At 48.2% G+C, this 27,519-nt stretch overlaps 1 protein-coding gene and 1 pseudogene across 8 annotated transcripts in view; both read right to left on the minus strand.

Annotated features, from left to right (window-relative positions):
• MTMR14 (myotubularin related protein 14) overlaps nucleotides 1–27,519 on the minus strand; it is a 45,582-nt gene that overhangs the window by 13,168 nt on the left and 4,895 nt on the right. For 6 of the 8 annotated variants that reach the window (XM_025922036.2, XM_025922017.2, XM_025922030.2 and 3 more), the window contains 11 exons: nucleotides 24,675–24,783; nucleotides 17,666–17,741; nucleotides 17,327–17,387; nucleotides 15,696–15,818; nucleotides 14,331–14,404; nucleotides 10,199–10,269; nucleotides 9,315–9,389; nucleotides 4,713–4,779; nucleotides 3,366–3,451; nucleotides 3,008–3,084; nucleotides 2,708–2,744 (listed from right to left, as the gene is read on the minus strand). In XM_025922036.2, coding sequence (XP_025777821.1) covers nucleotides 2,708–2,744; nucleotides 3,008–3,084; nucleotides 3,366–3,451; nucleotides 4,713–4,779; nucleotides 9,315–9,389; nucleotides 10,199–10,269; nucleotides 14,331–14,404; nucleotides 15,696–15,818; nucleotides 17,327–17,387; nucleotides 17,666–17,741; nucleotides 24,675–24,783 — 856 coding nt within the window. The remainder of the gene's footprint in view (nucleotides 1–2,707; nucleotides 2,745–3,007; nucleotides 3,085–3,365; nucleotides 3,452–4,712; nucleotides 4,780–9,314; nucleotides 9,390–10,198; nucleotides 10,270–14,330; nucleotides 14,405–15,695; nucleotides 15,819–17,326; nucleotides 17,388–17,665; nucleotides 17,742–24,674; nucleotides 24,784–27,519) is intronic. The other 2 variants (XM_086697488.1, XM_025922024.2) reach the window with 1 other exon arrangement.
• Nucleotides 19,022–20,283, minus strand: LOC147583482 (large ribosomal subunit protein uL13-like; annotated as a pseudogene).

Here is a 27,519-nt window from a genome sequence, read left to right on the forward strand (position 1 = left end):
CAAAGAAGAGACTCTAGCAGCCAGCCACCTGGTCAGCCTGCTGACAGTTAACAGCCCTGCCTCGGGGACCCTGATGGATACTCTGCTCTATAAACAGTACAGGTGGGAAAGGGCTTAGCAGGCCGGGCAGATGTGCCTGGGCAGAGCCAAGGAAGGTTTCATACATGGGTAAGCCACGGAGTTTTCCAACCGCCTGCAAATTCAACATGCATGTTCTCAAGCTACTGAAAAGGATAAAGAGAATGGCAGCTTTCCCCGTCAGCCTCTTCTAAGAATCCCAAGGAGAGAGGCTAACCAGGAAGAACAGCTGGGAGAGAGATTATGTGGGGGTGAGATTAATGGACAACATGGGAACATAATGGAAGGGAAAGGGATCAGATTTTGTAGGGGAAACACCCAGATATAGTAGTTCAAAACGACCAGGGTTCAGGGACAGCCATGATCTGGCTCAGAATCTGAGATGGGCACAGGCAGGAAGAGCTTCTGACCTCTAGCTGCATCCCCACCACTCTGGGCAAATTCCCTCTCTTCCTTTCCAGCCAGTGCCCTAGTCAAATGGGCCTCCATGAAGTGCACAAAGGCAGTCTCTGGGGGCGGGGCGCCTGGGTGGCTCAGTCGGTTGAGCAGCTGACTCTTGATTTCCACTCAGGTCCTGATCTCACGGTTCATGAGTTCGAGCCCCTTGTCAGGCTCTGCCCTGAGGTGACAGTGCAGAGCCTGCTTGGGATTCTCTCTCTCTCCCTCTCTCTGCCCCTCCCCTCTGCTTGCATACGCATGCGCGCTCTCTCTCAAAATAAACAAATGTTTAAAAAAAGGCAGTCACTGCACTTTTTAAATAAACTCCACAGTGACTCCGAAAGGTGTGGCCCATCAAACCCTCACTCAGATAAACACCCACACACTATCCCAGAACCCCAGACAATTTCCTCAAACAAACAACCCCCACCCCCACCACCAAAAAGGGAGGGCAGGTACCCAGGTGGGGTCAGTATGAAAATGTGTGTTACATAAAATTTAATAGGTGTCTTCACCACAGATTCTTTTTTAAAGTCTTTAATATGCCAGTACGCTGTGAACCTCGAGGGCTGGAGACAAAGACAGAGTGCTGTTTAAGAGGCCCCTAGGTTTTGTTTTTTTGTTTGTTTTAAAGCATCAGTGTCTGGAGTGTCTGGTTGGGGTAAGGGAAAAGCCCAGGCATGCTTGGGTGGCTCAGTTGGTTGAGCATCTGACTTCAGCTCAGGTCATGATTTCATGGTCCATGAGTTTGAGCCCCACATCGGGCTCTGTGCTGCAGCTTGGAGCCTGGAGCCTCCTTCAGATTCTGTGTCTCCCTCTCTCTTTGCCCCTCCTCCACTCATGCTCTGTCTCTCAAAAATGAATAAATGTTAAAACATTTAAAAAAAAAAAAGCCCACACCCTGAAAACTGACCCTCCCAGCTGAGAAGACCCTCTTGTTTATGCTGAGAGATGGCCAGGGTCTGAATCCAAACCCTGCTGGGCTCAGCCTCATCCACTGTCCAGTTTCTGAAGGCACAATCTGCCTTCCTTTGGGGGTGATGGAGATTGTGTGGTGTGCAGAATGCTCTGGAGCACCAGTGAGTCTCAAAATGACAGGTTGCAAAGGGGCTTTATGTGCCAATTTCAATGCCAAAGTCACTGCCTCTGACAGAGTTCATGGAGGCCTCTGAGGAACAGGCTTGCCAAAGTCACTGCCTCTGACAGAGTTCATGGAGGCCTCTGAGGAACAGGCTTATGAGCTCTGCAGCCCTGGCAGATGCGATAAGCACTCAGAAGAAGAGATCTGGAAGGGGAGAGGAGCCGCTGAGAGGGAGGAACAAAAGGAGGAGGCACAAGATAAGATGCTTGGAAAGAAGGCAGCCTCAGGAGGGTGAGAAAGACATTTCAGGAAAAGGGGGGTAGGTGGACAGGGGGCAGAAAAGAAAGCGCTAACGCTGTGTGACAGCTCCCACACTGGGCACCTAGACTCATTCTCTTTGTGCGGCAGCACAATTAACACCAGGAGACCCAGGGTTAATCACATTACTCAAGGTCACCAGGTAATAGGTGGGAAAACCAGGGTTCAAACTCGGGTCTGACTCCCAGTCTGTGCGCTGGGCAAACAGGCTGAAAAACAAGCCCACCAAAGAGGCAAAGACTGCAAAAAGCAGAAAAGGATGGGGTGTGGAGACGACAGAGAGGGAAAGAAGGGACGGCACCTAGAGAGTAAGGGAACCCTGGAGCCCTGCTGGCTGTGCCTGGTCTGGGCCTGGTGGTGGTGAGCAGTTGGGCAAGACTCTGCTTAGTCGGCTGGCCCTGGGGCTTCAAAGCTGCTGAGTGGGTGTGATGAGGAAAAGAGGCAGGAAAGAGCCTCTGGGTTGTAGCTGTAGGGCCGAGGGGCCAAGGAAAAGCTTGTAACTTGGTTCCATAACTGAGTGCAGAAAACAAGGTCACCCATAAGAAAAATGGCAGCAAAAGCAAGGGGAAGAGAACTGACAGATGAGGTGATTGCAGCCATGTGGGCAAATGTCTTATCTCTACCTCAGGGAGAAGAACAGAGGGTCAGGACTGGGGCTATAGTGCTGGTGCTTTTCGGGCCGTGCTGCCCGATCCCTACACAATGGAGGAAGGAACTGCTCCCTCTGTGTGGACACCAAACAGAAGTCACGCTAATGGTCTCAGGGCCCAGGTGTTTACTCATAGTACCCACCTCCTCTCCTTTGCTGAGCCGATCTACCAACATGTGCCTGAAACAAGAAGGTGAGGAGGTCAAAGACAGCAGCGCCATGACAGGAGGTCAAAGGGGGACTGGAGTCACAGTGGGGAGACCCTGGCTTTGGCATTACAACCTCAGGTGGGACCTAACAAGCACCTTCAGGCTTCCCCAAAGAGGAGGGAGTGTCTTCACCTCTAGCCCTGTCACACAAGCCACCACACCCAAATACACTTGGAAACGCAGTTCCCAAGGCACTGCCCCCACCCAACAACCTGACATTCCCCAAAGGCTTACCCGAAGAGGAACCAGTCGTAGGCCACAGTCAGGTAGAGGATCTCAGCAGGCTTTAGGGATGTGTGGATAAGCCCATCCTGGAAGAAACCAGAGAGACTGCCAAGTTTAGAAAGGTGACCCCCACGATAAAGCCCCCTCCTTGTCTCAGAAGCTGAACTGCAACCACAGACACAGTGACAACCAGGCTGCCCCAAAGCCCCAAGAACAGTGTTGAACCCAGCACTTGCTCTCAACACTTGGGGTCCCTCACTCCAAATCTCGATTTTCTGGAGACAGTCCTAATTCTCCCAAAGGGTAGATCTTGGTAGATGGCCTCTGAAAGCTCCCTGACTCCACAGCCCAGCCCATCCATACTCACAGCCCACAAGGAAAGGCGCAGGAGAGAGATGAAGAGTGGTGTCCGGTCCCAGCCTGAGATACAGTGTACCAGCAGCCCGCTGTCATCTACTCAGGAACCACACAACAGGAGGCCCAGAAGAAAAGCACATGAGTGGATGAGTAGGGGACATGCTCCCGCCCTGGCCTAGTGTCAGAAAGCCAGGCTAGCCCTACTCTCCTTCTTCCTGGTGGGCCTCCCCAAGATTCGTCTCCAACCTAGTTCTGGAAAGGGGTGGGTGATAGGCACTTGTCTCTGTACACAGCATTTCTTCTTTCTTGTGGCTATCTTTCTAGGTACTTCTTAGAAAGCAATGCTGCCCAAGCAGGTCTTTTAGGTGAGGCTGGTCTGCAACTCCCCACCTGGGGCCCTACAGGTACTCTGGGGGAAGACAATTCTTCACTGTGCAGGGCTTTCCCAGGAACTACTGGACATTTGGGATCCTTGGCTAAGGACCCACTAAATGCTAGCAGGCGTTCTCCAATTCCTACAACAGCCACCTCTCCAGAGGTCCCCTTGAGGGGCAGTACTGCCCAGGTAGAGAACCACTGCCTAATTCCAGAGGCTGGTATGACTTTTTTGTACACCTGGTCACAGTGACTGGTTCAAGGATGGGCACTTGACCCAAACTGGGCCAATGAGCATGAGCTCTGGGACAGAGGCTCGCTCTCTTCAGGGGAGGTAAGGTGGCAGGATACAAGTCAAGAATGGGTGCCAGCCATGAAGCTAACCAGAAACAAGGAGAGTGGGTTTGAGAAACAAGGAGATTCTTTGTGACATTTCTTAGGCACCTGGCTCTGCTGTGGGGCTTTCTTGGTTATATAAGCTAACACGTTTTACTTGTTTGAGCAAGAGCAACCCCACAGAAGTCTTGACTGGTATCAATGAGTCCACCAGCCCACCCTAGAGACACTGAGCATGACAGACCCAACCAATCACAACAGCCAAGCCGCCTGGAGTACCATCTGGAGAACAGGCCCTCTAGGGACTTTTGTGTGTGCCCAGTAAGAAACCAGGACTGATTTTTCTCTCATCTTTCTGAATTAGAAGAGGCATTTCTGACCCCACACACAACACTGATGATCAAAGGTCAGCTGCCCTTAGTGTAGAAACACTGTGTGTAGTTCAGATGGTAAGGAGTGCACAATGTAGTTTTCTAAGGTTTTGAGGAAGAGGAACAAAGATGCCAATGGACGGGGGAATCCCCAAATCCTTTTCCCATAAAGCAAAAGGTAGGTGTGTGACCCCAACAAACATGTTCACAGTATCATGACCTGGGAATACCCAGAAGGTCCAAAGGCTTGAGAGTTCACACAGAGGCAGACTCACCGTCGCTGTTAATTATGGAAAGCAGCAGTTTCAGGTAGTTTTGTGTTTGTTGCACCAGGTCCCAACTCTGTTGAAGAATGATAAAAGGTCTCTTGATATTGATATTTAACTCAGGGAATTCAACGGATTTGAAAAATAAAATCCAACAGTTATTCTGAGGCAACGAGACCCAGGATCTTGGTCACTGTCCACAGGCCCTAAATCCCAGATAATCTGACATTTCACTCCCCACTCCAAGAGCTCTCTCCCTGCACCCTTACCCTGTGGGCCACCATCACCCTGTGCTCTAACACGATGTGATGGTGAGGGATGGGAAGCCACACAGGGGCCTGGGCAACTCACAGCCCCACACCCAGCAGCAGCTACACGTTAGCCTCCTCTAAGCCCTGGGCTCCCAGCACGGCTGTCCACGGAGTTGGTGGCAGCAAACAAAGAGCCTGAGCCTACGACCACTGCTGCCAAATGCAAAGAGCCATTCTTTCACCCATGATCACATCAGAGAAAATATCAACCGTCTCATCGACCATGTGGCTTTCATGTTTTACTGCTATTCACTGCAAACTCTGTCCTTTGATGAATAATAAGTATAGTCTGTTTGGCAGACAAGATCTTTTAATACAGGAGGTCCATGAGGTGGGAGATGAAATATAAGAAAAACTGCAAAGAGATGGGAACTTCTGTTCTAGCCCAAGCAAAAGGTCCAGACCAGACGCTCTGAGAAACAGTCTACTGGAATCTGGAATTCCATGGGAGGGCCTGACCCGATTCTGAGTGCCCGCTCCCCTAGCTGGGGGAAGCCTCCTAACACAACTACGTGTCATTGTTCTGGGGCTGTGTGGAGAGGGCAGCAAGTGCCAGTGAGAAAGCACTTCCTGGGGGAGGGTGAACATGGCACCTGTAACCATAATGGTTTTCCCAGGAATTTAAAACAGGCTCATTTACCTGACCCTCCACAGCCCCAGGAGAGCTCTGACCCACTTTCAGCAGCTCTTGAGACGGTCGCTTGCAGCACTGCACTAATAAAGTTGCTACCCGTAGCAGCACAGGGGTCTTGTCACTCATCTGGCTCAACCTGTCATACACACCATTGCCAACAGACTTCCTCTGAGCTGTTGATTCTTGTGGGTGAGGAAAAGCAGGAGGGGGAAGGGAGGAGGCAGGAGCTATGCAACAGCACAAAGTCCGGGGAGGTCAGGTAAGCCAGGGAAGACTGCAGCAGCCAGAAGGCAGGAAGTGACCCAGGGCTGTAGCCTGCAGAACTCCGGTAACTACGGTGGCTACCGGAAGGGGATACCAATGACCAGGGAGAGGCAGCAGATTCACTGTGCCCAGTGCTGGGGTAGGAACCAGAGGCTGGAGTGGGGGAGGGGGGGGCTCTGGGTTGGTAGAGGCCCAAAGTCCTATAGCTAATCTGAGCTGGGGCAGAACCCAGCCCTGCCAGACTGGCAGAGTCACCTTTGCAGTCACGTGCTATATACTACGGGGACTTTCTTCCTAAGCGCTCCATGAAAAAGTCTCTGGGGATAGAGCGGAGCACCATGCCACTGCTTATGTGTCTATGCTTGGAGTACTCTTCCCCATGGCTGGCAAACTCATATTCATCCTTCAAAAGCCCACCCCTGTTATGTTCTATTGAGTCTTCAGCAGCCATAGATCAATACCTCTGCTGCCCAGGTGACGGTTATGTTTTGCCTCTTTTCCTAGACTGAGCCTAGTGAGGGCGGAGGCCATTTTGGAATCCTTTGCATCCTCAAGGCTTAGTGCTTTGGGATGAGGAGTAGAATGTTACCCCTCTATTCATGGTCAGGCTCCAGCCTGAGGAGAAGCAGGCACTGGAAGGGGCCTTGCAGCCCAGAAACAATGAGCACACCTCTAAGGAATTCAATCTGGTTATGTGGAGGGCAGCAACACCAAAACATGTACTGCCAGAAGTGTTCCCACACTTGTGAACACGAACTGAGGGCCCCTCCCTGGCAAACAGCAGGGTCCATGATGGCCTGGGCCCTAACAGGGCTGCAGGAGAGGGAAGACAAGGAGAACTGCCGCCAGTGTGCTGACTAAAAGGCACCTGTAGGATCCTGCAGGATCATGTAACCAGCCAGCAAGTTGAGCGTAGCATGATCCATGGGGATCAGGAGGGAAGTTTCCTGAAGGTGGTGACATCCATATAAGAGGGAAGGGAAAGGAGACAAGTGTTTCTGTCAGAGGGAACAGCATGCGCAAACCAGGAGAACACTCTTCTCTAAGGGGCTAAAAGGAGGCCAGTGTGACTGGAGGAGAAGAGGGAGAGGACGGCTAGTCACCAGAACGAGGCTGAACTGTGTGGAGCTGAGCAGCCCACATAAGGGTCACTGGACTGTACTCTGAGGAAAATGGGAAAGTCAGTGGCACATTCTAAGGAAGGGGTGACAATAATGACCTTTGACCATCATTTGAGTACTGCTATCTGCCAGGCCCTACTCAAGTGCTTTACGTTCACGATTTCTAGTCCCGCCTCAGGGTGGCCCCACTCAGATGCGAGATGCCAGGAGATGACGGGGCCTGGACTAGGCTTAGTGGTACAACAGATGGAGGCAAGGTCTGGAGAGTTTCACCAGGGGCAGAGATTTATAGAACCGATGACCCTGGCAATGGAGGTGGGAGGAAAAACCCCCAAGTTTCAACTTTGAGTATCTGGGTAAGTGGTGGACGGCCGGGGGATGCTGCGGGTTGTAGCCAATTCCATTTCAGGAATCCTGAGTTTAGGGTGTTGCCTGAAAGGACACTTGTAAGAGGTGATGTAGGTGTGGATCCCCAAGAAAGGCCTGGCCCAGAGTTCCGGGCGTGGTGACCTAGCAGGGGGTAACAGAGTGGATGGCAGACAAGATCACCTGGGGAGGTAAGGAGGAGTAACAGGGAGTCCTGACACTCGTGCTGAAGGGGCAGACAGGGCAGAGCCTACATGTGGACTGAGGAAGAGGATGGTAGGAGGGCCAGTGAGACTCAGGGTCTGAGCAATACTAGAGAGGCAGGCATCGCAGGAAAATGCCCTGCCCGCCTACTTTTTGTGCCCAGGATTTTATTAGTGTTCACTCTCTCGAGTTAACAAGCTAGCAGCCTACTTCTTAATTATCATCATTAAAGTTGGTCTGGCATTTCAGTTAAGAGGCCACTTTCACACTGTGATCATACTTGAACCTCGCCACAACTCTGAAACAGGCGCTGTCAGCTCCACTTGTAGAGGACAGTGAGGCCACTTGCTCAAAGCCACGAAGCGGTGAGAGAAGGGCCGGTTGAGCTGCAGCCTGGATCCAATGCCTCCACCTACTAAGCAGAGCCCCTCCTCAGATGCACAGGACTCCTTCCTGAACAGACATACACCCCTGGCAGTATCAACACATCAAACCCGTACATTCGCACCTTATTTGTTTAAGTAAGTAGTTCAACAGACCCAGTTTGTGCCCAAGGAGAAACAACAGTGCCAGAAAAGAGAGTAAGGGTGGCCCGGGGTAGGGCCTATCCGGCACCTCTGCATACAACAAATTTAGAAGGAGACGTGCGGGTTCCTTTGGCCACTCAGTCTGTCTAGGACAACAGAGCCCACGGTGATATGGGAGTACACAGCTGCCTACCAGGTGAGCTGGGCCTCTCAGACAGAGGGAGATCTGAAGGCTGGATGGGAACTGGCCAGACCTGGGAGCACAGAAAAAAGGGAGGGAAACAGAATGTTTTCTGGGTATTCACTGGCTTGGCCTTTCCAGCTCTAGGCTCCATGCCAGTTTCTGTGCTGGGGATGCACAAGCTATGGCTTCCCATCCTCCTGAAGCTCAGTCTATTGGAGATGGAGAAGCAGGTCTCTAAATCGGTGACTACAGCTCAGTGGAAAATTCCATGACAGACATACTGAGGGTAAAAGGGGATGCAGATACAGGCATCCAACCCTCTGGGGAGAGGGGAGAGGAGGTACATCAGGGAAGTCTTCCTGGAGTAGACACTGGAGCAGAATCCTAAAGGCACTGTGTCATCCAGATAAGAGGAGGTGACGAAGTGGCAGCCAGGTAGAAGGAACAGACGCAGGGAAGGCAGTGGCAAGAGCAAGGATAGCGGTCTCGGCTGAAGCAAGTGGCAAGGACACTGCTGATGGCCTTTGGGGCTTCTACAGTGGGCTGAACATCGTAGAGAGAGGGATCCATGGAGACTGGGGCTCCATCCATGGTGAGAGGGGAGACAGCACAATGGAAATAATTTTAAAGTTTCTATAATCAAATGAGGTCAGACAGCTCTGCACTTCCTCTGGCAGAACATGCATTTAAAAGGAAAAATGAAAAACAGTCGCTAAAGACCGGAGCTGGAAAAGCAGACTCCATGAGGTCCTCTGGAAACAGAACCTGCTGGTGGATGTACATCTTTGAGTGAGTCATGATCAGAAAGCTTTGATTTTCTGGGCCAAGAGCAAATCAGGAGAGAGTTAAATGGATAATCAGTTCCTTCTTTCCCAGGCTGTGAGAAGTCAGAGGGCACGAGTCAGACCTTCTGTTATCTGCGTGAAGGACTTCTGGGGCCAGTACCAGGGCTCCCCTGTACCCCTCCCCTATCCCACCCTGCTCGAGTTGGACCCCTCACCTGATACTGGCTCCAGTCAATGTTCAGAGAGCAAGTCAGGAAATCAGGGATGCTCAGTGGGGCATCGACGTAGTCCTGGGGACAGAAAGACACCTGTGAGATGCAGGCCGGCCACCAGAAGAAGCCATGGTGACAGGGAAGGTCATGGCCCTGAAGCTGTGTCTACCAGAGTCTGGCCTTCCACAGTGCTTGCCTTCTCCAGGCCAGATGCCTATGCTACCCAGCAAGTGACAGTTTTAAAATCAAAGGGACCAGATTAGTGCTTCCAAGTGGAGCTTTTCAGTGGGCCATTCTAGTGTCTGCTGCTGAGACAGACATGATGAATCTGTATTCAGCATCCAGCAGCCTCCTGTGGCCTGCTCCCGCTGACTGGGAAAGGAAGAGAATGCTGGTCCCACTTTTTACACAGATGGTGGAACAGACAGGAAAGAGATTTCCTATTTTGTCCCTGAAAAATCCTTTGAAGAAACAAATTACAGGGGAACAAGAAAGTATATATAAAAAAATATATGAAAGTATGTATGAAAATATGTATATATATAAACATATACATACAAAGAAAAGAGGGAGGGAAAATAATGATACTCATCCATGGAAGAGAAGAAAAAGGAAAAGGGTAGTTGTTTTCTCCAAGAAGACTGCAAGCTGTTCTCCAGGTCTCCCTTTGCAAAGAGATGTTAAGATCGGGGCGCCTGAGTGGCTCAGTCGGTTGAGTAACTGACTCTTGGGTTTCAGCTCAGGTCATGAACTCAAAGTTCATGAGATGGCGCCCCACATTGGGCTCTGTGCTTTTGATTCTTTTCTTCTGCCCCTCCCCTGCGCTCTCTCTCAAAATAAATAAACATTTTAAAAAATGTTAAGTTGATAAATGTTACTGCTCATACCTGCTTCCAGTTAAAAATGAGCCCTTCAGCCATGTAATCTCGATCCTTATATTCCTTGAAAAATTCACAGCCTGGAAAAGAAGGGCAGAGTTAAGATATTACCCTTGCTAATCCAGTTTCCTGAGAGGACCCTGAGTGCTGAAGGACCAAGGTGACCACCAGCTCACACACTTCTCCGTGCTGGTGAGCCCCATCTGAGGCCACAGCTGATACGTGTGGGGACTAGCACGGGCAGGTGACAGCTAGGGAATGAGTCTCCAGTACTCCTTTGGTTTCTGACTACAAGCCTTCCTGATGAGGTACTGCCTGCCTGCACACCTCTTTGTATCTCTCTCCATCTGGGCTCCGTGGTTATTGGTCACTTCTCCCTACTTCTAGGTCCCTTTGTCCTACATGTCCCTGAAGCGCCAACAGCCGGCAAACAAAGCATGGCTTACAATCTGAGCGCCGGCAGCACTTTCTGCAGCCACTTATCTAGTTACTGAGGGTCACTCTCTCTAACACCGACATCACAGGCCTCCAGGGACATACTGGAAAAGACCACGGATAATGCCTGAAACGTGACAGGTACTCACGAGACATTTCCATTTCCAACAAACCTGGCCAAGAGGTACTTTTCTGAATCGTTCTCTAGAGAAATTGAAAGAAACCATGCCAGGGTAGGCCCTCAGGAATATAGAGAGGAACAGTGGAGAGAAAGGGCTTCAGCAACATTCTCAGTTTCAAATCTTAGCCTTTCACTCAGCTCTGTGACTGCAAACAGCCTTGATTTTTTCATTTGTATAATGGTTCGAGATGAAATGAAACAATATATATAAAACACCTAGGAAGCACTGGTGCGAATGGCTTTCAGATGACAGCGCACTGTTATTATGACTATGCCACTGTGAGAAGAGCCCACAGTGCCAGCCCTGCAGCTTATACTCAACTGCCTGGCTCACAGAGAATGAGGCTTGCTCGTATGCCACGGCACAGTAAGCATTCTGGGGCTGCTGTGGCTCCAAGCCACAAGAGTGGGAGAAGGCACTCTGAGGTAGCTTCTTGAAGTAATTCTCACTTCCTCAACCAGAACCAATACAAACTCTGGAGCGCACACGCCTCCGGCCACAGGTGCAAGTCTGCTGAGGTCCCCAAAGGCAATCCAACAGTTGTCTGAATTGTGTGGAGGTGGCCACAGGCCAAAAAAACTCACATGGAACTTCCCCAGCTACTCTTGGGCCAAGTTCCTGTGGGAGGCCACCCCAGGGAGGACAGAAAGTGTTCCTTCAGAGAGGAAAGTCTGGAGACACGGCCCATGCTCTCTGCACTCTAATCCCTCAGGCCTCGCTGCTGACTGAGAAGTCAGGAAACAATCCTCAGCTCTAACACTCCAGCCTATTCCAGGATGCTTCACTGGCAGAAAGGAGAAATATAAATATCAGACAGAGGCCCTGGAATTATGAGCCCAGGTTTAGAAAAGACACCAATTATCTGAGCTTCTTTGAAGGATTGTTTTCCCAAACTCGACCTGCTCAAATCAATACTGCAGGCTCTAGGCTGAGCTCTGGCCAGCCTGTGATGCAGAGGCAATTTCATGGGAGAAATGGATGGAATTAAAATAGATTCAGTCCCCAAGGCAATGCCTGACATTCATTACCTGAACAGACTTCCAAACCCCCTGAAAGTCAAGAAGGATGGGACCAAAAGCGGGGGTGAGAAGAGCCACTCACTCAAGGCGAAAACCAATCAGACTTGTGCTGTGGAGTTTTCAGTCTATTTTGGTGTCCTGAAGGAAGTGTTCCCAGAACACTTCTCCTGTTCAAGGGCCAGTCCAAGCCCAAGTTACTTGGACAGAGCTAGAAATGACAGCATCGGACTTCCTGTGTGGCCTCACAGTCATTAGAGGACTCAGCTGAGATGCCTTGAACAGCTACAAACTGCAGTTTGTGACTGGCTATTTCTTTTCCTTGAGACGAAGTAATTCAGGCTTGTAAAGAAATTCAAGAACACAAGTATAGCAGGTAAAAAGTGCTTCTCCTGCTCCTCACCTGGGTGTGTGGTAGCATCCTCCCCACCTCTGGCTTTTTGGTTTCTGTTGGTCCCTCTCTCCTTCCCTCCCACCAACACACACACCCAATTGCCAGATGTAGTATGTAAATACTTTGGCAAGAACAGGGGGAAAAAATCTACAGGTTGTATCGTCTTACCATTTTGGCATATTTCTTCCTCACCCTTTCGTGTAACCACATTTCCCCTTTTACTGCTGACGTACTATACAATTTTGTGTCCTGCTGGGCGTCTTAAGCATCTTTCTATGAGTATGCAATATTTCTATGACTATGGCATCGTCACTCTAAGGAGAATGTTTCTTGCATTCTGCTGGTATAAACAGACAGCGGGATGAACATCCCCAGGCCCATGTTAGCTGCATTTGTGGTCTGTTGAATAACTGCATCGAAGGGTATTAGCGTTTCGGGAGTCTGGTAACGGGTTGCCTCACTATAGCAGAAAGGATACTGTGCTCCAGTTCTGAAGCAGTGGTATGCAAACTTTTACCAAAACTATTTTTTCTAAACCCAGCTCTACTGAGAAATGAAATATAAAAAAAGAAAGTGATGCTTGGTTCCTCACACAGCTTTCCTGTTGAACAGAATACTTCGGTCTGTGGACCCCAAGACATCTCTTGGGAGTCAAAAGCTAGGTCTGAAAATGAGCTTTAGAGCTAACGGCCCCAGCGCAGACACTCTGGGTAGGACACTTCTGTCACAATGTGGCTCTGATACTGTCAAGCCCACAGCAGCATCATGACGGTTTGCATCTACCCAAAGTGGCTTTCAAGAAGAGGAACTTCCCTGAGCCTCTCCTCCACGTACCCATGATTTAGCCTGCTGTTTACTGAGGACCTGCCGGGAATGGGTCCAGCACTTCACTATGAAATAAGCACCATTCTCTTCATTTTATGGAGAGGATGAAGCCAGTGATAAGTAGGGTTAAGGGACTTGTTCAAGGACACACAGTACTATGGCTGGCACTCACGCCCCACTCTGCATGGCACTAACCACTAAGCTGGCAGAGAAGAGTGAAGTGACACTCCAGGGGAGGCCACTGTGAGAGTGCCAAGCTATCACAGGTTGTGGCTTGGATACCACCAGCTCACACCAGTGAGGATACCCTCTCCCGCCAAGTACTAGATTAACTTGTCGTTCTAATGAGAAGACCTGGCTGAACAGTAACCTGCCATCATGGGCCCACTTTGCTATTGGCTGTGTGGCTCCAATAAGAGGAGACAAGGTCCAGTGCAGGACTGAAGGCAGATGCTGATACTGAGAAGTAGGCGAGACATTTCAAGGAGAAAGAGTACACTTGCTGCTGTCTTGTGCGGACATTAGGGCTCTCTGGCCTCCCTTGCTGGACAAGCAGGTACTGTCAGAAAGCTTAAATGTTACCAGCTGGACCAGTACAGCTTTAGCGTCCAGTGCACACAATACTGCCCTGGCCACAGGTTGTATGCAGATCTGTGCACCAGAGACAAATGCAGCTAGCTCTGTGTACACCAAAGTGCCTTATAACATGGTGAGGCCACCAACCGTGTAAAACTGGAGACAGAGCAATTATGTTCTTTATCACCAGAAGGACCTCACCTGGGGCAATTTCCATAAATAACTTGATCACCCTAAGACAGACATTCAAAGGTTCACATCCACATGGGCCAGTGCAGTGTGATTAGCTGCTGACACAGAGCACTAGTAATGTTATTCTATGCTGAAATAGCAGTTTACCTGCACAGGGCACTTTGACACACACGATCTCATCTAAGTTTCACAACAAAACCTTGAGTTAAGCCTTTCCAAGTTCCAAATGACATCTGAGAAAACCTGAGGCTTGGAGAGGTGAAGTAACTCGCTCAAGGTTGTAGTAGTAGTACCTGAGCCAGGACTCAATCCCTGGAGTGGAAAGTGCCTTCCAGGACAGTGTCCTACCCTAAGTGTGAGAGCTTAAGAGTGAGACTCACAGTGTCCTATGCTGATCAATGTAAGATGTTCCGGGAAAGATCCCGGGTGCCTATGTACCTAAGTGAAGAAGGCCTGCAAATGGCCTCTGACAGCTCCTGGTCCTAGGAAACCTGTCACTTGACTAGAAAAGAGCTCCCTACCTGGATACGGGATGGAGAGGAGAGTGAAGTCGGCATAGCGCTGGGCTTTGTCCACCTTCTCGGAGGAGGTTACACTACAAGACAGGACACAATGTGTTATGGCATCACAACACATATGCACCATTCCCCAAAGAGCAATTACAACATCAAATGAACCTCTTGCTAAACTACTCTTCAGGGGTGCCTGGGTGGCTCAGTCAGTTGTACATCTTGATTTCGTCTCAGGTCACAATCTCATGGTAAATGAGTTCAAGCCCCGCATAGGGGGCTCTGTGCTGACAGCATGGAGCCTGCTTGGGATTCTGTCTCCCTCTGTCTCTGCCCTTACCCCGCTTGCAGTCTCTTTCTCAAAAATAAATAAATAAATAAACATAAAAAACAAACAAGCAAACCCACAACTACTCTTCAGAATCAGGAATGATTTCCTTCAGCAGTGCTTACTTTGAACAATCGAGAAATATAACTTCTCTGCCCCCTACTCCAACTTCTCAAGCAAGAGAGGTTTTACTCTCTAGTTCGACAGCAACCATAAGCAGAACAAGCTTCCCACTAAGCCCCACAAATGAGGACAGCACAGCTGCCCTGACCCAGCATGGGGAGTCAGCCAAGAGCAAGCAACTGAGACACTGTGCAAAGGGGCCTTTTGGGAGACTCTGGCCTCTTTGGTATTCTCCAATATTCACTGATGACACTCCTAAACAGGACGGACAAATGGCATCTGACAGGGAAAGACTTAGGGCATTATGACAGATGAAGGGAAGAAGGGCAAAGGGAATGTTCAGGCACCTACAGAATGCTAAGTTGTAAGGCCTCAGTATGCCCTACTTTGTAGGACAAACTCAACATAAGTAAGAGTCAATATTATGAAAAAAAGTGTTGGGAAAAACTACAGTCTCATCACCTCATTATTTTCAAATGTTCTCTTCTATCAGATATCAAGATTTAGTCTATATGTGAAATAAAAATTGGGCACATGCTGATTTTTGTTGTTGTTCCATTTAGAAAGAGAGTCTAATCCACCAGAGATGGCGAGAGCTTGGAACCAAGGCAAAAACCTTCAAGAGTATTTAAGAGAAGGAGGCAGCACAGCACAGGTTAGAGACTCATGGTGCCTCAGTTATTATCTGCATGACCTTGAGCAAGTTACTTAACCTCTCTGTGCTTCAGTTTCTCACCTGGAAGAGAGGGGTAGTAGAGTCTGCCTTGCAAGAACGTTTGAAGATACAGCTAGAAGATGTACAGAGAGCCCTCAGCATGCGGCCCAGCGTGTGGTGAGCCTTTGGTCACTGCTATATACCATCACTGACCTGAAAAGCTGTGAACACATCACTTCTGCCCATTTCGCAGCAGGTGCCCTGTACTTACTTCATACCAAACTTCACCTTCTTGTTCTCCACCATCAGGTCACAGATGTATTTGACTGACAGGTACCGAAGCAGCTTGATGTCATAGCCTCTGACCTTATCAAAAAGATGTGTGTCGGAACTTCTGAAACAAAGAGCCAGGGGGAGAAGATGTACTACACATTTGTTCAGAGAAGTTTGGGGGGTGGGGGGTAGGGAGCGTGTTCAAGGAGGTATAGATGTCATTGGTAAGAACTTCTATTTCCCTTCTCTAGAAGACAGAGGGAGGGCCAAGACAGGACAACTGGTTTCAGGGAAGGTGACTTTCTAAGAGATTACTCTGCTCTCTGGGACTCATTTCAAAGGGGAGCAATTGGCAGCCAAAAACCGGGAAAGGGCTTTTGGGCACTACTTGACATTAAGCCAGAAGACTCAAGATAATCTCTGAGTTCTAAAAAGCAGCAAGCTGGTGGCTGATAGAGTCTTTGAGCTTCCATTAGAGTTTATCTCCCTCCACCCACCCTCTTTCCCATTTATGATCATTTTTAGCCACAGGATTTTCTCATAATGTAACAGGGTGAAATGCGTGTTGGGAGATGGACTTTTGAGAGTTATTTTATCAACTGATCGTGGAATAGTAGCAGGTGAATTCCCTCTACTTAGCAGGTCTAAGAAGCAGAGAGATAAAATTTTTCCTAATCCCCCAGGCTGTCTTTTGATCAGTCATACAGATAAAGGCAAAAGTGTAACAAGTAAACAGTCCCCATTAATTTTTTAATGCCCACTGCTTTGCTGTACACAGCAGTCTCCTCACCAAGAACAGCGTATGCTATGGAAGGCGGCCTGGCTGAGGCCGAGGTCGTCTGATCCCAGGGGAAGAGCCAAACATTCTTGAGCACAAGCCAGGGTTGCTGCTCTTGGAACTAACAGGCAGAACTGGGCATAGTGAGATGAGTTTTCATGCACCAAGCCATGATTTGGGGCAGCTGATCTTACTAGGGTGCTTGTGTGCATTCCAGAGATGTTTGACACCAGTTAAAGACTTTCCACGGGTACAGACCATGCAAAGGAGCTTTTCCAAAACATCCTTGGGTGTCATTTTCTAAAATCATTTGGAAAGGAGGCAGGAAGAATGTGAACCAACCCATTTCCTCTCTTTAAGGGGGTCTAAAAGAGTTCTTTGTATCACGCTCTATTATGGCATCAATAACAACTTGATGAACTGTGGGACGTCTAGTCTCTGAGTCTCCCACATGGGGACCACAGCCCTTGCCCTGTGCCTTGGCACCAGGTGTGCTGTGTGTTATCTGGCAGGTTGGCTGTCAGCACCCTGGCCACCCCCTGGAAACCATGGGGCTTGAAGACACACACAGATGTCTGAACCCTGTCTCAGACCTGTGGACCCTGGGGCTGGGATATTATGTAGGATGGAGAGAGACTCCTCAGGCATTCGATAAAATCAGCTCTGGTGGAAGCTATGGGATGGACCTTAACAACTCTATTTCAGGGGCATGGATTTAGCAGTGGCAGGAGTGAACCAATGCACTCACCTGTACCAGTGGTGATTATACACCATCGGTATGAAAATGGCCACTAATGGTCACTGACCCCATCCCCAATGTAAGCCCAGACCCATAACAACCTGGCACTGACCGAAGAGCGCAGTCCTCCTCTGTGATGTCCTCTGCATCTGCCCAGGCATCATCTGCACCTCCTGCCAGAGAAACCTGTCAGCACCAAGGCTGTTGCACGGGGCTCCTCCCAGGGGCTTCTGGACCAGGCTCCTCCCACCCTGCTCCAGCTCTACATGTCTGTCAGCCCAGATGCCCCATATGCCTGGCAGTCTACTTTACCCCAGCATCTCCCTGAGTGAAGACCAGGCCCCTGGTCTTTCCAGAGCTTACTCGAACTCTCTACCTATGCCACTGTGGCATGGGTGGCTATTCTCTATAACTTGGTTCTTGTTCTTAGAGGATGTGGCTCAACATTTACCTGAGAAAATATAGTTGTAGCCAGTGCGTCCATATAGCTCCCCCCATCCAGCCAGGGTAGCTGACCTGCATATGTGCTGGGAAAGAAACAACATTTTCAGATGCTTTTCTGGGTTTTTTTGTTCTTGTTTTTCTCAGCTTTATCGAGATAGAACTGACATACAATATTTGCGTCAAAGTGTACAACATGCTGATTTGACACACATGTATTATTAAACCATTACCACCATAGCATTAACATCTCTATCACGTCATACAATTAACATACAATCTTTTTTTGTGGTGAAAACACAAGATCACCTCTCTTTGCAATGTTCAAGCATGTAACACAATATTAATAACTATAATCATTCTGTTGTACATTAGGTCTGCAAGTCTGCACCCTCTGGCCAACGGGTCAAGATATTTTTCTCAAGTGTGCACGGTCGGAGGAACTCCTGGGACTCCTCAGATTTTTCTAGGCCCGTTTTCTGAGTCCAGGAGCACTCCCCAAAGTCTTATGAGCTTCAAGGCTACGGTAGTCAGTCTAAAGTATGCCTGGAATTTTTAATCTACATCCTCTGTCAAGAGGGGTATCTCTTCCAAACAGGTGGCACCAAAGCATAACTAAGGGTAAATGGCTAGATTTAGTGGCAGTCACATGTGTAAGTTTTGATGTTGCTGCATATGGATGTGTGCTGGGCTTGGCAATGAAACGTTTACACTATCTTTTTTTTTTTTTAATTTTTTAAAAATGTTTATTTTTGAGACAGAAAGAGACAGAGCATGAGTGAGGGAGGGGCAGAGAGACAGACAGGGAGACAGAATCTGAAGCAGGCTCCAGGCTCTGAGCTGTCAGCACAGAGCCCGAGGCAGGGCTCGAACTCACGAACTGCGAGATCATGACCTGAGCCGAAGTCGGACGCGTAACTGAGCCACCCAGGCGCCCTACACTATCGTCTCACTAAATTTTCACAATGAGCCCATGAGGTAGATGTGGCAGGTGGCATGCACTGTTGCTGCTTCACAGAAGAAAGGCACAGAGAGGTGAAGTGATGTGTAAGGTCATACCATGAGGGGCAAGCTGGGATTTCATCTAGACCCACCTACCTCCAAACCCTGCATGCTGAGCAGCATATAGAACTGTTCAGTGCAAGGGTGAGCAACCTTTGAAGCAGGTGGGTCAATTAAGGGAGAAATGTGGGGGGGATATTTTTTTTTTAAAGAAATTACATCTCTTTCCTCCTTATCAAGGAAATGTAGTAGCTGTAACTGCATATGCAAGCACCCCCAAGTTTCACTAAAGGCTGGGAGTGGCAGTGAGGGGATAGGAGATCACACCAGAGAGAGGGGCGGCTATTTGAATTTTTTTTTTTTTTCAACGTTTATTTATTTTTGGGACAGAGAGAGACAGAGCATGAACAGGGGAGGGGCAGAGAGAGAGGGAGACACAGAATCGGAAACAGGCTCCAGGCTCTGAGCCATCAGCCCAGAGCCCGACGCGGGGCTCGAACTCACGGACCGTGAGATCGTGACCTGGCCTGAAGTCGGACGCTTAACCGACTGCGCCACCCAGGCGCCCCGAGGGGCGGCTATTTGACAGAGGGGTGAGGTTCATTCCTGAATGGGTTACACAGACTGGCAATGTAAAGCACGTCCTTGGAAGACTGTGAAAATACTGCCTGAAGGCTTCTGCTCTGTTAGATAATGGGAAAGAAACAGTTATGTAGCTATAAGGAAAGGGCTGTGGGTGGGAGCGACCAGGTCACCTTCTGGCTCTCTAGAGGTAGTGGCAGGCTGAGAGAGAGGGCAGGTAACAGATAAGCAACCTGGATGCCACCTGAGGAAGGTGGGGTGGTTTTTTAGGGCTGGGGACAAGAGATTTGTGGGAAGGCTGTCCTGGAAGCCTGCAACTAAGGACCTGGGCCTGAGCAGGATGCACTCCCATGGGGGCTGCTTCATTCTTTCTGGGTCCACAAGCATTTTGAAAATCTGATGAAAATGAGCAACTGTCTCCAGAAAAAAATGTACATACCACAGTTCACATTTTAGAGGTTCCTAGACTCTCCCAAGTCCGTCCACGGACCCATCTCTAGATCCTACTAAGAGTCCCTGCTCTGCAGGGACCATTCCAGTAAGCAGAAGCAGGGAAGTGGAGAACTGGAGCAGGGAAGAGCCAATCCCCAGCTTTAGAACCCACAAAACTCTCACGGTAAGTAGGGAGGGCACATTCAACTTGACATTTGTTTTTGTTTTTTGAGGCATCAACAGTCATTTTTATTACGCTCAGATCAGAAGTCTGTGGGTCTTGAGGACCTCTGTAGATCTGTCGATTTTCTTCTCCAGGTTCTTTCCAGCCTGTTTCTGTAGCTTCAGGAGCTGCTTTTTCATCCAGCAATGGATGTTGGCCTTCTCCTTCCTCTTCTCTTCCGGGGTGGTAGTTACTGCCCAGTACTTCCAGCCAACCTCGTGAGCCAGAAGCCCCAGGTAAGCAAACTTTCATGTAGGCTTCAGACACACAACCTTGAGGGCAGCAAGAACCACCACCTGCTTTTTCTTGTCATAGGGTGGCGGGATCCCATCCAACACCTTGAGGCAGTCCAGGGCGGCCTGGCCTTGGCTGGTCTTGTGGAGCAGCATGCCTCACGCTGTCCACCCAAAGATCCATTTTGCTGCTCTGAATTGGTAGGGGCCACAGGGTGGGTTGGTGTTCCTTGGCTTGTGGAGAAAGGCCAGGTACTTCAACTTGTTTCTGGAGAAATTGCCAGAAATGCTGATGTCTTCACAGGGCACAACAATGACCTTCAACCCCAACAGCATCTGCCTGGCCACGATGGCCACCAGCCGGCCCAGGAGACAGTGTCGGCCACTGAGCACCAGGACCTGCCTTCAGCAGCCACTTGGGAAAGCTTGTTGGCATTTGAACAGCATGTGTTCTCATGCCTGCCCTCCCCCCATCACCTAAGTTGCTTGCACCAAATCTCACTCTTTGCATATTTTCTGTTAAATCTTTTCAGAGCACGCACACACTGTCTTTGGCTCCGGAGTTTTGAGACTGTTTCTTGAACTCTTTTCAAGGTTCAGATACCTCTTTCTGTCCCAGTTCTCCCATACTGTTAGATCTGTCCTTGCCTTTTCGGTAAGTCAGGCAGTCAGATCTGGGCCCAGAGGACTCATCAGATTGAAGAGAGAGGGTGAGCTGGCTAACTCCCCAAGTGAGGCACCAACCCCCTCTGAAGAAAGGTCCTGAGGTGGAACCTGGCAGAAGCTGTACTGCATTGCAGATTCTAACCCCTGACTCCTGCTGCTCAGCCTCATGGCTCCAATCCATGACCCCACCATTTCTGTACTTTAAGCTTGACTGAGAAATCAGGATGCACTGTGAATGCCCTCCATTGGTCTAATTATGAATGGCCTCTAATTCTGCACAAGGAACATCGCTCTGTAGGATTTGTTCATCTCGTAACCAACTCTGGCACAGGGAAAAAAGTGGCAGACCTTTGTTCCCCGTCTCTTACGGGAGGAAACAAAGAGAAAGATGACGTGTCCTAATTTTCACTGTCTAAAAGCCAGATACAAGTGCTGGGGGAGAAAATGGCATGGGAGAACATCTTACCCTTAAATGCTTGAACTGTCTTTAAAAAATTTTGATAATGAATCTTATTTAACCCATTTATATTCAAATATTACAACAACATATAATCACTTTAAAAACCATTAACATTTTACTTTTTTTGTACTAAATCTTCAAAACCTGATCTGTAGTTTACACTTTCAGCACATCTAAACTAGAATGCTTTACTTTTAGCAATTTTTTCACTAATTAAAAGAAATTTTTTAAGTAATCTCTATGCTCATGACCCTGAGACAAGAGTTACATGGTCTACAGACTGAGCTAGTCAGATGCCCCTTTACTTTTAGCATTTAAAGAGAAAAGCAGTCCTGCCCCCAAATAGTGTTGTTTAACCAAAAAAATTTATTATTGTTTCAGCTATAAATTGACTGAAATAAAATCAAATGTTTAGCTCTTTAGTGGCACTAGCCACACTGAACTGAGTTTTGAAGAAGCAAGCACTTCTTAATATACCTGCCTTCCCGAACCCAGCAGAGAAGTTCTGGTAACAAACACTGCCATCACTGCACTAGTTACCAAGAGCCTGCTGTGTGCCACAAATCCGAGGATGAAATCCCATTCTCCTACCTTTCCTAACCTTGCTCTCAACTGCCTGTCCACTTGCCTGCCACTCACTGAGCTCCACAAGGACAAAGACCGCCTTATTCATCTCTGTCACCCTAGACACTAGCACAGGGCCCACTCTTGCTTTATCCAAGAGTAGTAGCTAAGCGTGCACTTACAAGCCAAGTTGGTACTTTGCTAGGTGCTGGAAGGACAAGAGTCAGACACAGCCCCTGTCCTCAAAGGGATTAAGGCAGAAAGGAAATTACAGACATTCAAACACACAAGCAGAACGAAGCACACTGTAGGGAGGCATAAAGTGAGTGAACACCGATTGTGTCAGGGGAAGCCAAAGGGTATGAAACGGTATCACGCCGCCTGGACAAGAAGGTGTAATAGGAGAAGAAACCGGGATTAATGGCAAAGCCCTCATAAACATTTATGAATGCCAAGGACTCCTTGGAATAATCCTTCTACTCACTGCCCTTCCTCTGAAATCAGGTGGTTTAGGGCTCTTTTCTCATAGACTCGTCTAGTCTGTAAGTGCAAACAATCTGCCATTCAGCAACCCCACTTGTTCAGCTGTTCACGTGGCATTTCCAAAACACATTCAGGAAAGTTCCTTACTCATGGTCTGCAGACAAATGAGAAACACCAGACTTGACAAAGCTACACAGGTCTCTCAGCTACAAGATGTCTCAGAGCCTTTGTTATATTAATGTACATGTACCAACATACTTTTTGAATTTGGAGCCTGGAGGCTAGGCCAAATCTACTATCACTGTGTGACAGAGAATGCTTTTCACAAGCATATCCTTAAAATACTGTTCTCTGGGGGGCACCTGGGTGGCTCAGTTGGTTGAGTGTCCGACTTCGGCTCAGGTCATGATCTCGCAGTTTGTGAGTTCGAGCCCCGCATCGGGCTCTGTGCAGACAGCTCAGAGACTGGAGCCTGCTTCGGATTCTGTTTCTCCCTCTCTCTCTGCCCCTTCCCCACTCATGCTCTGTCTCTCTCTCTCAAAAATGAATAAACGTCAAAAAAAAATTTTTTTTTAATAAATAAATAAATAAATAAATAAATTACTGTTCTCTGGAATACACTTTGGGAAACACTGGTTTGAGTATTACCTATATAATTTCTAGTGACAAGCACTATGCTCCACAGAGCAGTGGTCTTTAAACTGGAGTTCAGGGGCGCCTGGGTGGCGCAGTCGGTTAAGCGTCCGACTTCAGCCAGGTCACGATCTCGCGGTCCGTGAGTTCGAGCCCCGCGTCGGGCTCTGGGCTGATGGCTCAGAGCCTGGAGCCTGTTTCCGATTCTGTGTCTCCCTCTCTCTCTGCCCCTCCCCCGTTCATGCTCTGTCTCTCTCTGTCCCAAAAATAAATAAACGTTGAAAAAAAAAAAAAATTTTAAACTGGAGTTCAGTAACTTGCAGAAGATGCCAACTTCCCAAAGGGGGAAGGGGCACAAAAAGCTGTAAGGTGATCAACTTCAGGAGCTTCCATACAAGCTTTCCCTAAAATATACCTTCCCAAGGAAGCCTTCATTCAAGTCCCCTTTCCTAACCCCCCTTTCACATTTGCCCTTCTCCCATTTTACAAAAGAAAGGCACAAAGGGGTCCAAACAAGGCTCACATCTCTCCTCCTCGCTGCCCTGGCACTCAACCACCCACTGGATAACCACAGCTGGACTCTGCAAGACACTGGGACTGCAACATGTGCCCTCAAGTATCTGCCCACTGAATAAAGAGACTGCGTTTGCTCCCCTCCCCTCCTCCAGGCTCTCCCTACTTCAGTCCGCTCCTCCTAGGCTAATCCTCCTGAAAAAGCTACTTTCATCATGTATTTCCCTGTTCAAAAATCACACTGCTCTCCTGGCAAATGCAAGCACCATGGTCAGCATTTGGCCTCCTGCAATCAGTCCCTCCCATGCTCTGGCCTGGCATGAACCTTCCACTTCAGTGAGGGAGGCATCCTGGCCCCTCTAGTTCCTGTCTCCATGCCTTTTCCCATGTTGCATCACTTGCTCAGAAAACCCTCCCACCCGTCTGCCGGCTAGCATTGTTTTTCCTCCGGTGCTCTCAAGCTATGTCCTGCTCTCTAAATGAGGCTATCAGTGGCTCAAACCACACTGCTAGCCCTGTGTTTCTCTTACACCACACCGCAGGGCCCTAAATTTCAGTGTGGAAGCCTGAGGGAACTCCAGGTAAGTTCAACCCCCCAGCTCTCTTGGTAAACTTGGCGAAGTTGTTTAATCCCTTTGTTTCATCTGCAAAACGAGACCATCCATTACATTAAAGGATTATGAAAAGACAGGTAAAATGAGACCACACTGGGGACCCAAATTAACAACCATCACTAGAGTATAAGCTCCATAAGGGTAAAGACTGTCTACACACTGATGTATCTTATGGCTTGAAACATAATACACATTCAATAAACACTTAGTAAATTATATGATTGAAAGAACGAACACATAACAATGTATTAACTTACTTGATCTAATCTACCCCATAAACCTTTGATGTAGGTATGATTGTCATTCCTACTTCTACAGACGAGGAAACTGAGGCCTTGTATAGAAAGAAGAGAGCCAGGATCTGAACCTAGGCAGTCTCCAAAACACAGGGTGGGGTACTCTGGTGTGACTATCCCTTCCCTACATAGACTACCGTGAAAGGTGGTGTAAGAATTGGTCTGTTTTCTCTGGGCTGCTTTGCACAGCACCAGGCACCCAATAATTACCTAACACTGGGCTGGCAAATGCCAAGAACAAGACAACCCTACACTTTGCATTAAGCCAGTTACCCTGAAGAAGGTCTCAGAGAGTGTGAGGCTATGGTACGTTCTTACCTTGCCCTTGAACAGGATCACCGGGCACACAAACCGTCCTCTGCACCTGGCTGTCTTGCTACGGTTGACGAGGTCTTGCAACTTGCTCACTTGCACGGTGCTCTGAAACCTAATGCACAGGCAAGAGACAGGTCAGACTGGTTTCTAAGTGGGCATTTTGTGTGTGTGTGTGTGTGTGTGTGTGTGTGTGTGTGTGTGTGTGTGTGTTTTCACAAAGACCCCATGAGAGGTCTGCATATGTGTGTGTCAATACTCATTTGGAATTTAGTAAATGCTTTAATCCCTAAATTCTAGATCACAGATACATTTTTTTCAGGAAAAGAAAAAAAATGCTGTATTATAGGTATTAAAATTTAAGTCATCCTGATTTTAGAAGCTTTAAGATGAAAAAAACAGTGAGCTACTTTGAAGACATGGGATACAAAACAGAAACACACACAGCAAACTGGGTGTTGACCATGTCTAAAGTACACTTTTTTCCTCCCATTATAGGACAACAGGTGCCCTGGGGAGTGTATGGAAATCATAGCGCCATTTTTGTGAACTTTCAGGGGGCAGGGTAAGCTGAAGGCTCACATCTCACATGGTGATAAGCTTCTGAAACTTCCTCAACATCCCAATTGTCTCTAACAGTCCAAACAGCAAACAGGGCAGGTAATGTTGGAGCAATGGAAGTAAAAAGAAGCTATGTGTGGCATGGAGAAATAAAGTAGTTAATCCAGTGGGTGTGGTAAGGGAACTTCCAAAACAGGAGTCAGGTTGAGAGATAAGCTCTGGCAAGGCACACCCATGTCAAATCGGTAGACCCGTAAAAAAAAAAAAAAAAAAAAAAAAAAGGGTCTCCTCTTAAAGACTCACCTACCCATCTTGAGCAAAACACTCCACATCAGCCAGTCAGAGCTTCTGGTTGCACAAGAAATGAGAGGCAGGAAAGTTAAAGAGTGGGAAGCTAAGTAGATCAAGTGAGCAGAAGGGAGAGAAGACACTCCTGTTCCCTCCTTACAAGGGCTGCACTTCCAGGTCAAGTCCTAGAGGGCATTTAATTCCTTCTATGTCATCCTTCTAGGCACCCATGTTATTGCACACGGCACACACATACAAATAACCGTTTCCGAATGCGTAAGTTCAATGCCTCCTACACATCTGTGGTATCTTTTTAGGCCTATATGGATGTTGTAGGGATTAATAAAGTCTTTTAGAAATACTGCTGATTTTTTAGTAGTCTTCATAGATCTATTCACAAGACATAGTTACTAAAAAAATAACTACTATCAAGTGGGGGTCTGAAATTGAAGTTAAAAAGGGGTTTTCAGATAAAAACCTGGACCAACAGTTTGATGATCTTGGAAGACAACAAGGGGGTAAAGGAACAGAATTTACACTTCCCATGGCGTATTCTTCTGTAAGGTCTGATTTAAGATGTTACTTTTGTAATTTTTTTTTCCCTTTTTGAAGAAAGGAAGAAAGGAAACTTGAAGAGGCTGGCGTGTTCTTCAAGCTGTGTGTAGGGTGGCACTGGCCCCCCACCAGGCCCCAGAAAATTCATGGCTCACTGAAAACCAAGTTCTGCCACTTCCCCTCACTCAGTTTCTCTATGAAATAAAAAGGCACCTCAGTACAAAATAATCTAATTGAACTTAGGTGCCAGGAAAATACGAAACAGAGAGCACATATAATACTGTCCACAACAGTCTTCCTCTCACGTTCTGGTGGCCTCAGGCCATTTTCACAGATCTGGTCAGCACCATCTATTGCAACAGAATCTCAGTCACAACAGCAGCTCCCTCTGAGTTCTAAATGCCTTGAAACTGCATTGGATTCTCCCAGGTTGAGACCATCCGTTCCACAAACTCCACAAAACCAAGATGGAGAACATGCCAGTATTTCCCTCGTAGGGGCTCTGGGCAGTCGTTTAATGTAGAAGCAGGCATACTTTTTTTCTGGTTAGGCTAGGTGGTTTATTTTGCTGGTTCTCCTACTCAAAGAACTGATTCAGTTTCTGTTCTCAGTGGTTCCTGTTTTTATTTTTATTATCTCTTGGCCTTAGGATCTTTTTCTTACAGTGCTAAGCAGTGAGCTGTGTCTGGCACATGATACTCAGAACTGAGTGAATAAATGTTGGCTTGTATATTTATGTTGGTCTTGTGGGACTGAGCTATCAACCTGTGCAATCTGATGCTATCTCTGGGTAGACAGTGGCAGAATTGAGCTGAATTATAGGACACCCAACTGGTATCCAAGAATTGGTGGTGTGGGGGAGCCTCCAGCCCCTCCCACATGGGAATTAGGTACAGAACTTAACCACCACCCCCCAAGGCCTCATCTGTACATCCCCTAATTCCGTCTCTTGTTACACTGTCATTGCTTATTTATTGGTCTTTGTTACCCACAAGACCTAAGAGGAGGGACTTCATCTATCTGGCAGGGCTTCCACTGCATCCCTGGGGACTGCCACATGGCAGCAGCTCAAGGAGTTCTTGTTGACAAACACACGTCTTGGCTGTTCAGAGATCCCTGTCCAGGCTTCTATTCCCAGATGATGGGCTAAACTGGGGAGGGGGATTAACAGAACTAAACTGCTTCCTGAATCCAGTTCTATCCTGTGTAATGGGGTGTAATTAGTGTCATATTAACACCAAAGCCAGGTATCTAAAAAAACAAAAAATTCTGCTTCCTCTCATCTGAATGTGCATGCACTGCCTTCTCTTCAACAGCACTGCCCACTCAGAATTACTTCAAGGCCTTAGAAGGAGTAAAAAGTAAAACAAACTCCAGTAACTCCTTGAGGGTTATGAATATACCACCACGGCCCTGGCCTAGAAGGGGCGACCCTGCTGGTGGAAGA

The sequence above is a fragment of the Puma concolor genome, chromosome A2, assembly GCF_028749965.1.
Source record: "Puma concolor isolate L17-30 chromosome A2, mPumCon1.1.hap2, whole genome shotgun sequence".
Taxonomy (NCBI): domain Eukaryota; kingdom Metazoa; phylum Chordata; class Mammalia; order Carnivora; family Felidae; genus Puma; species Puma concolor.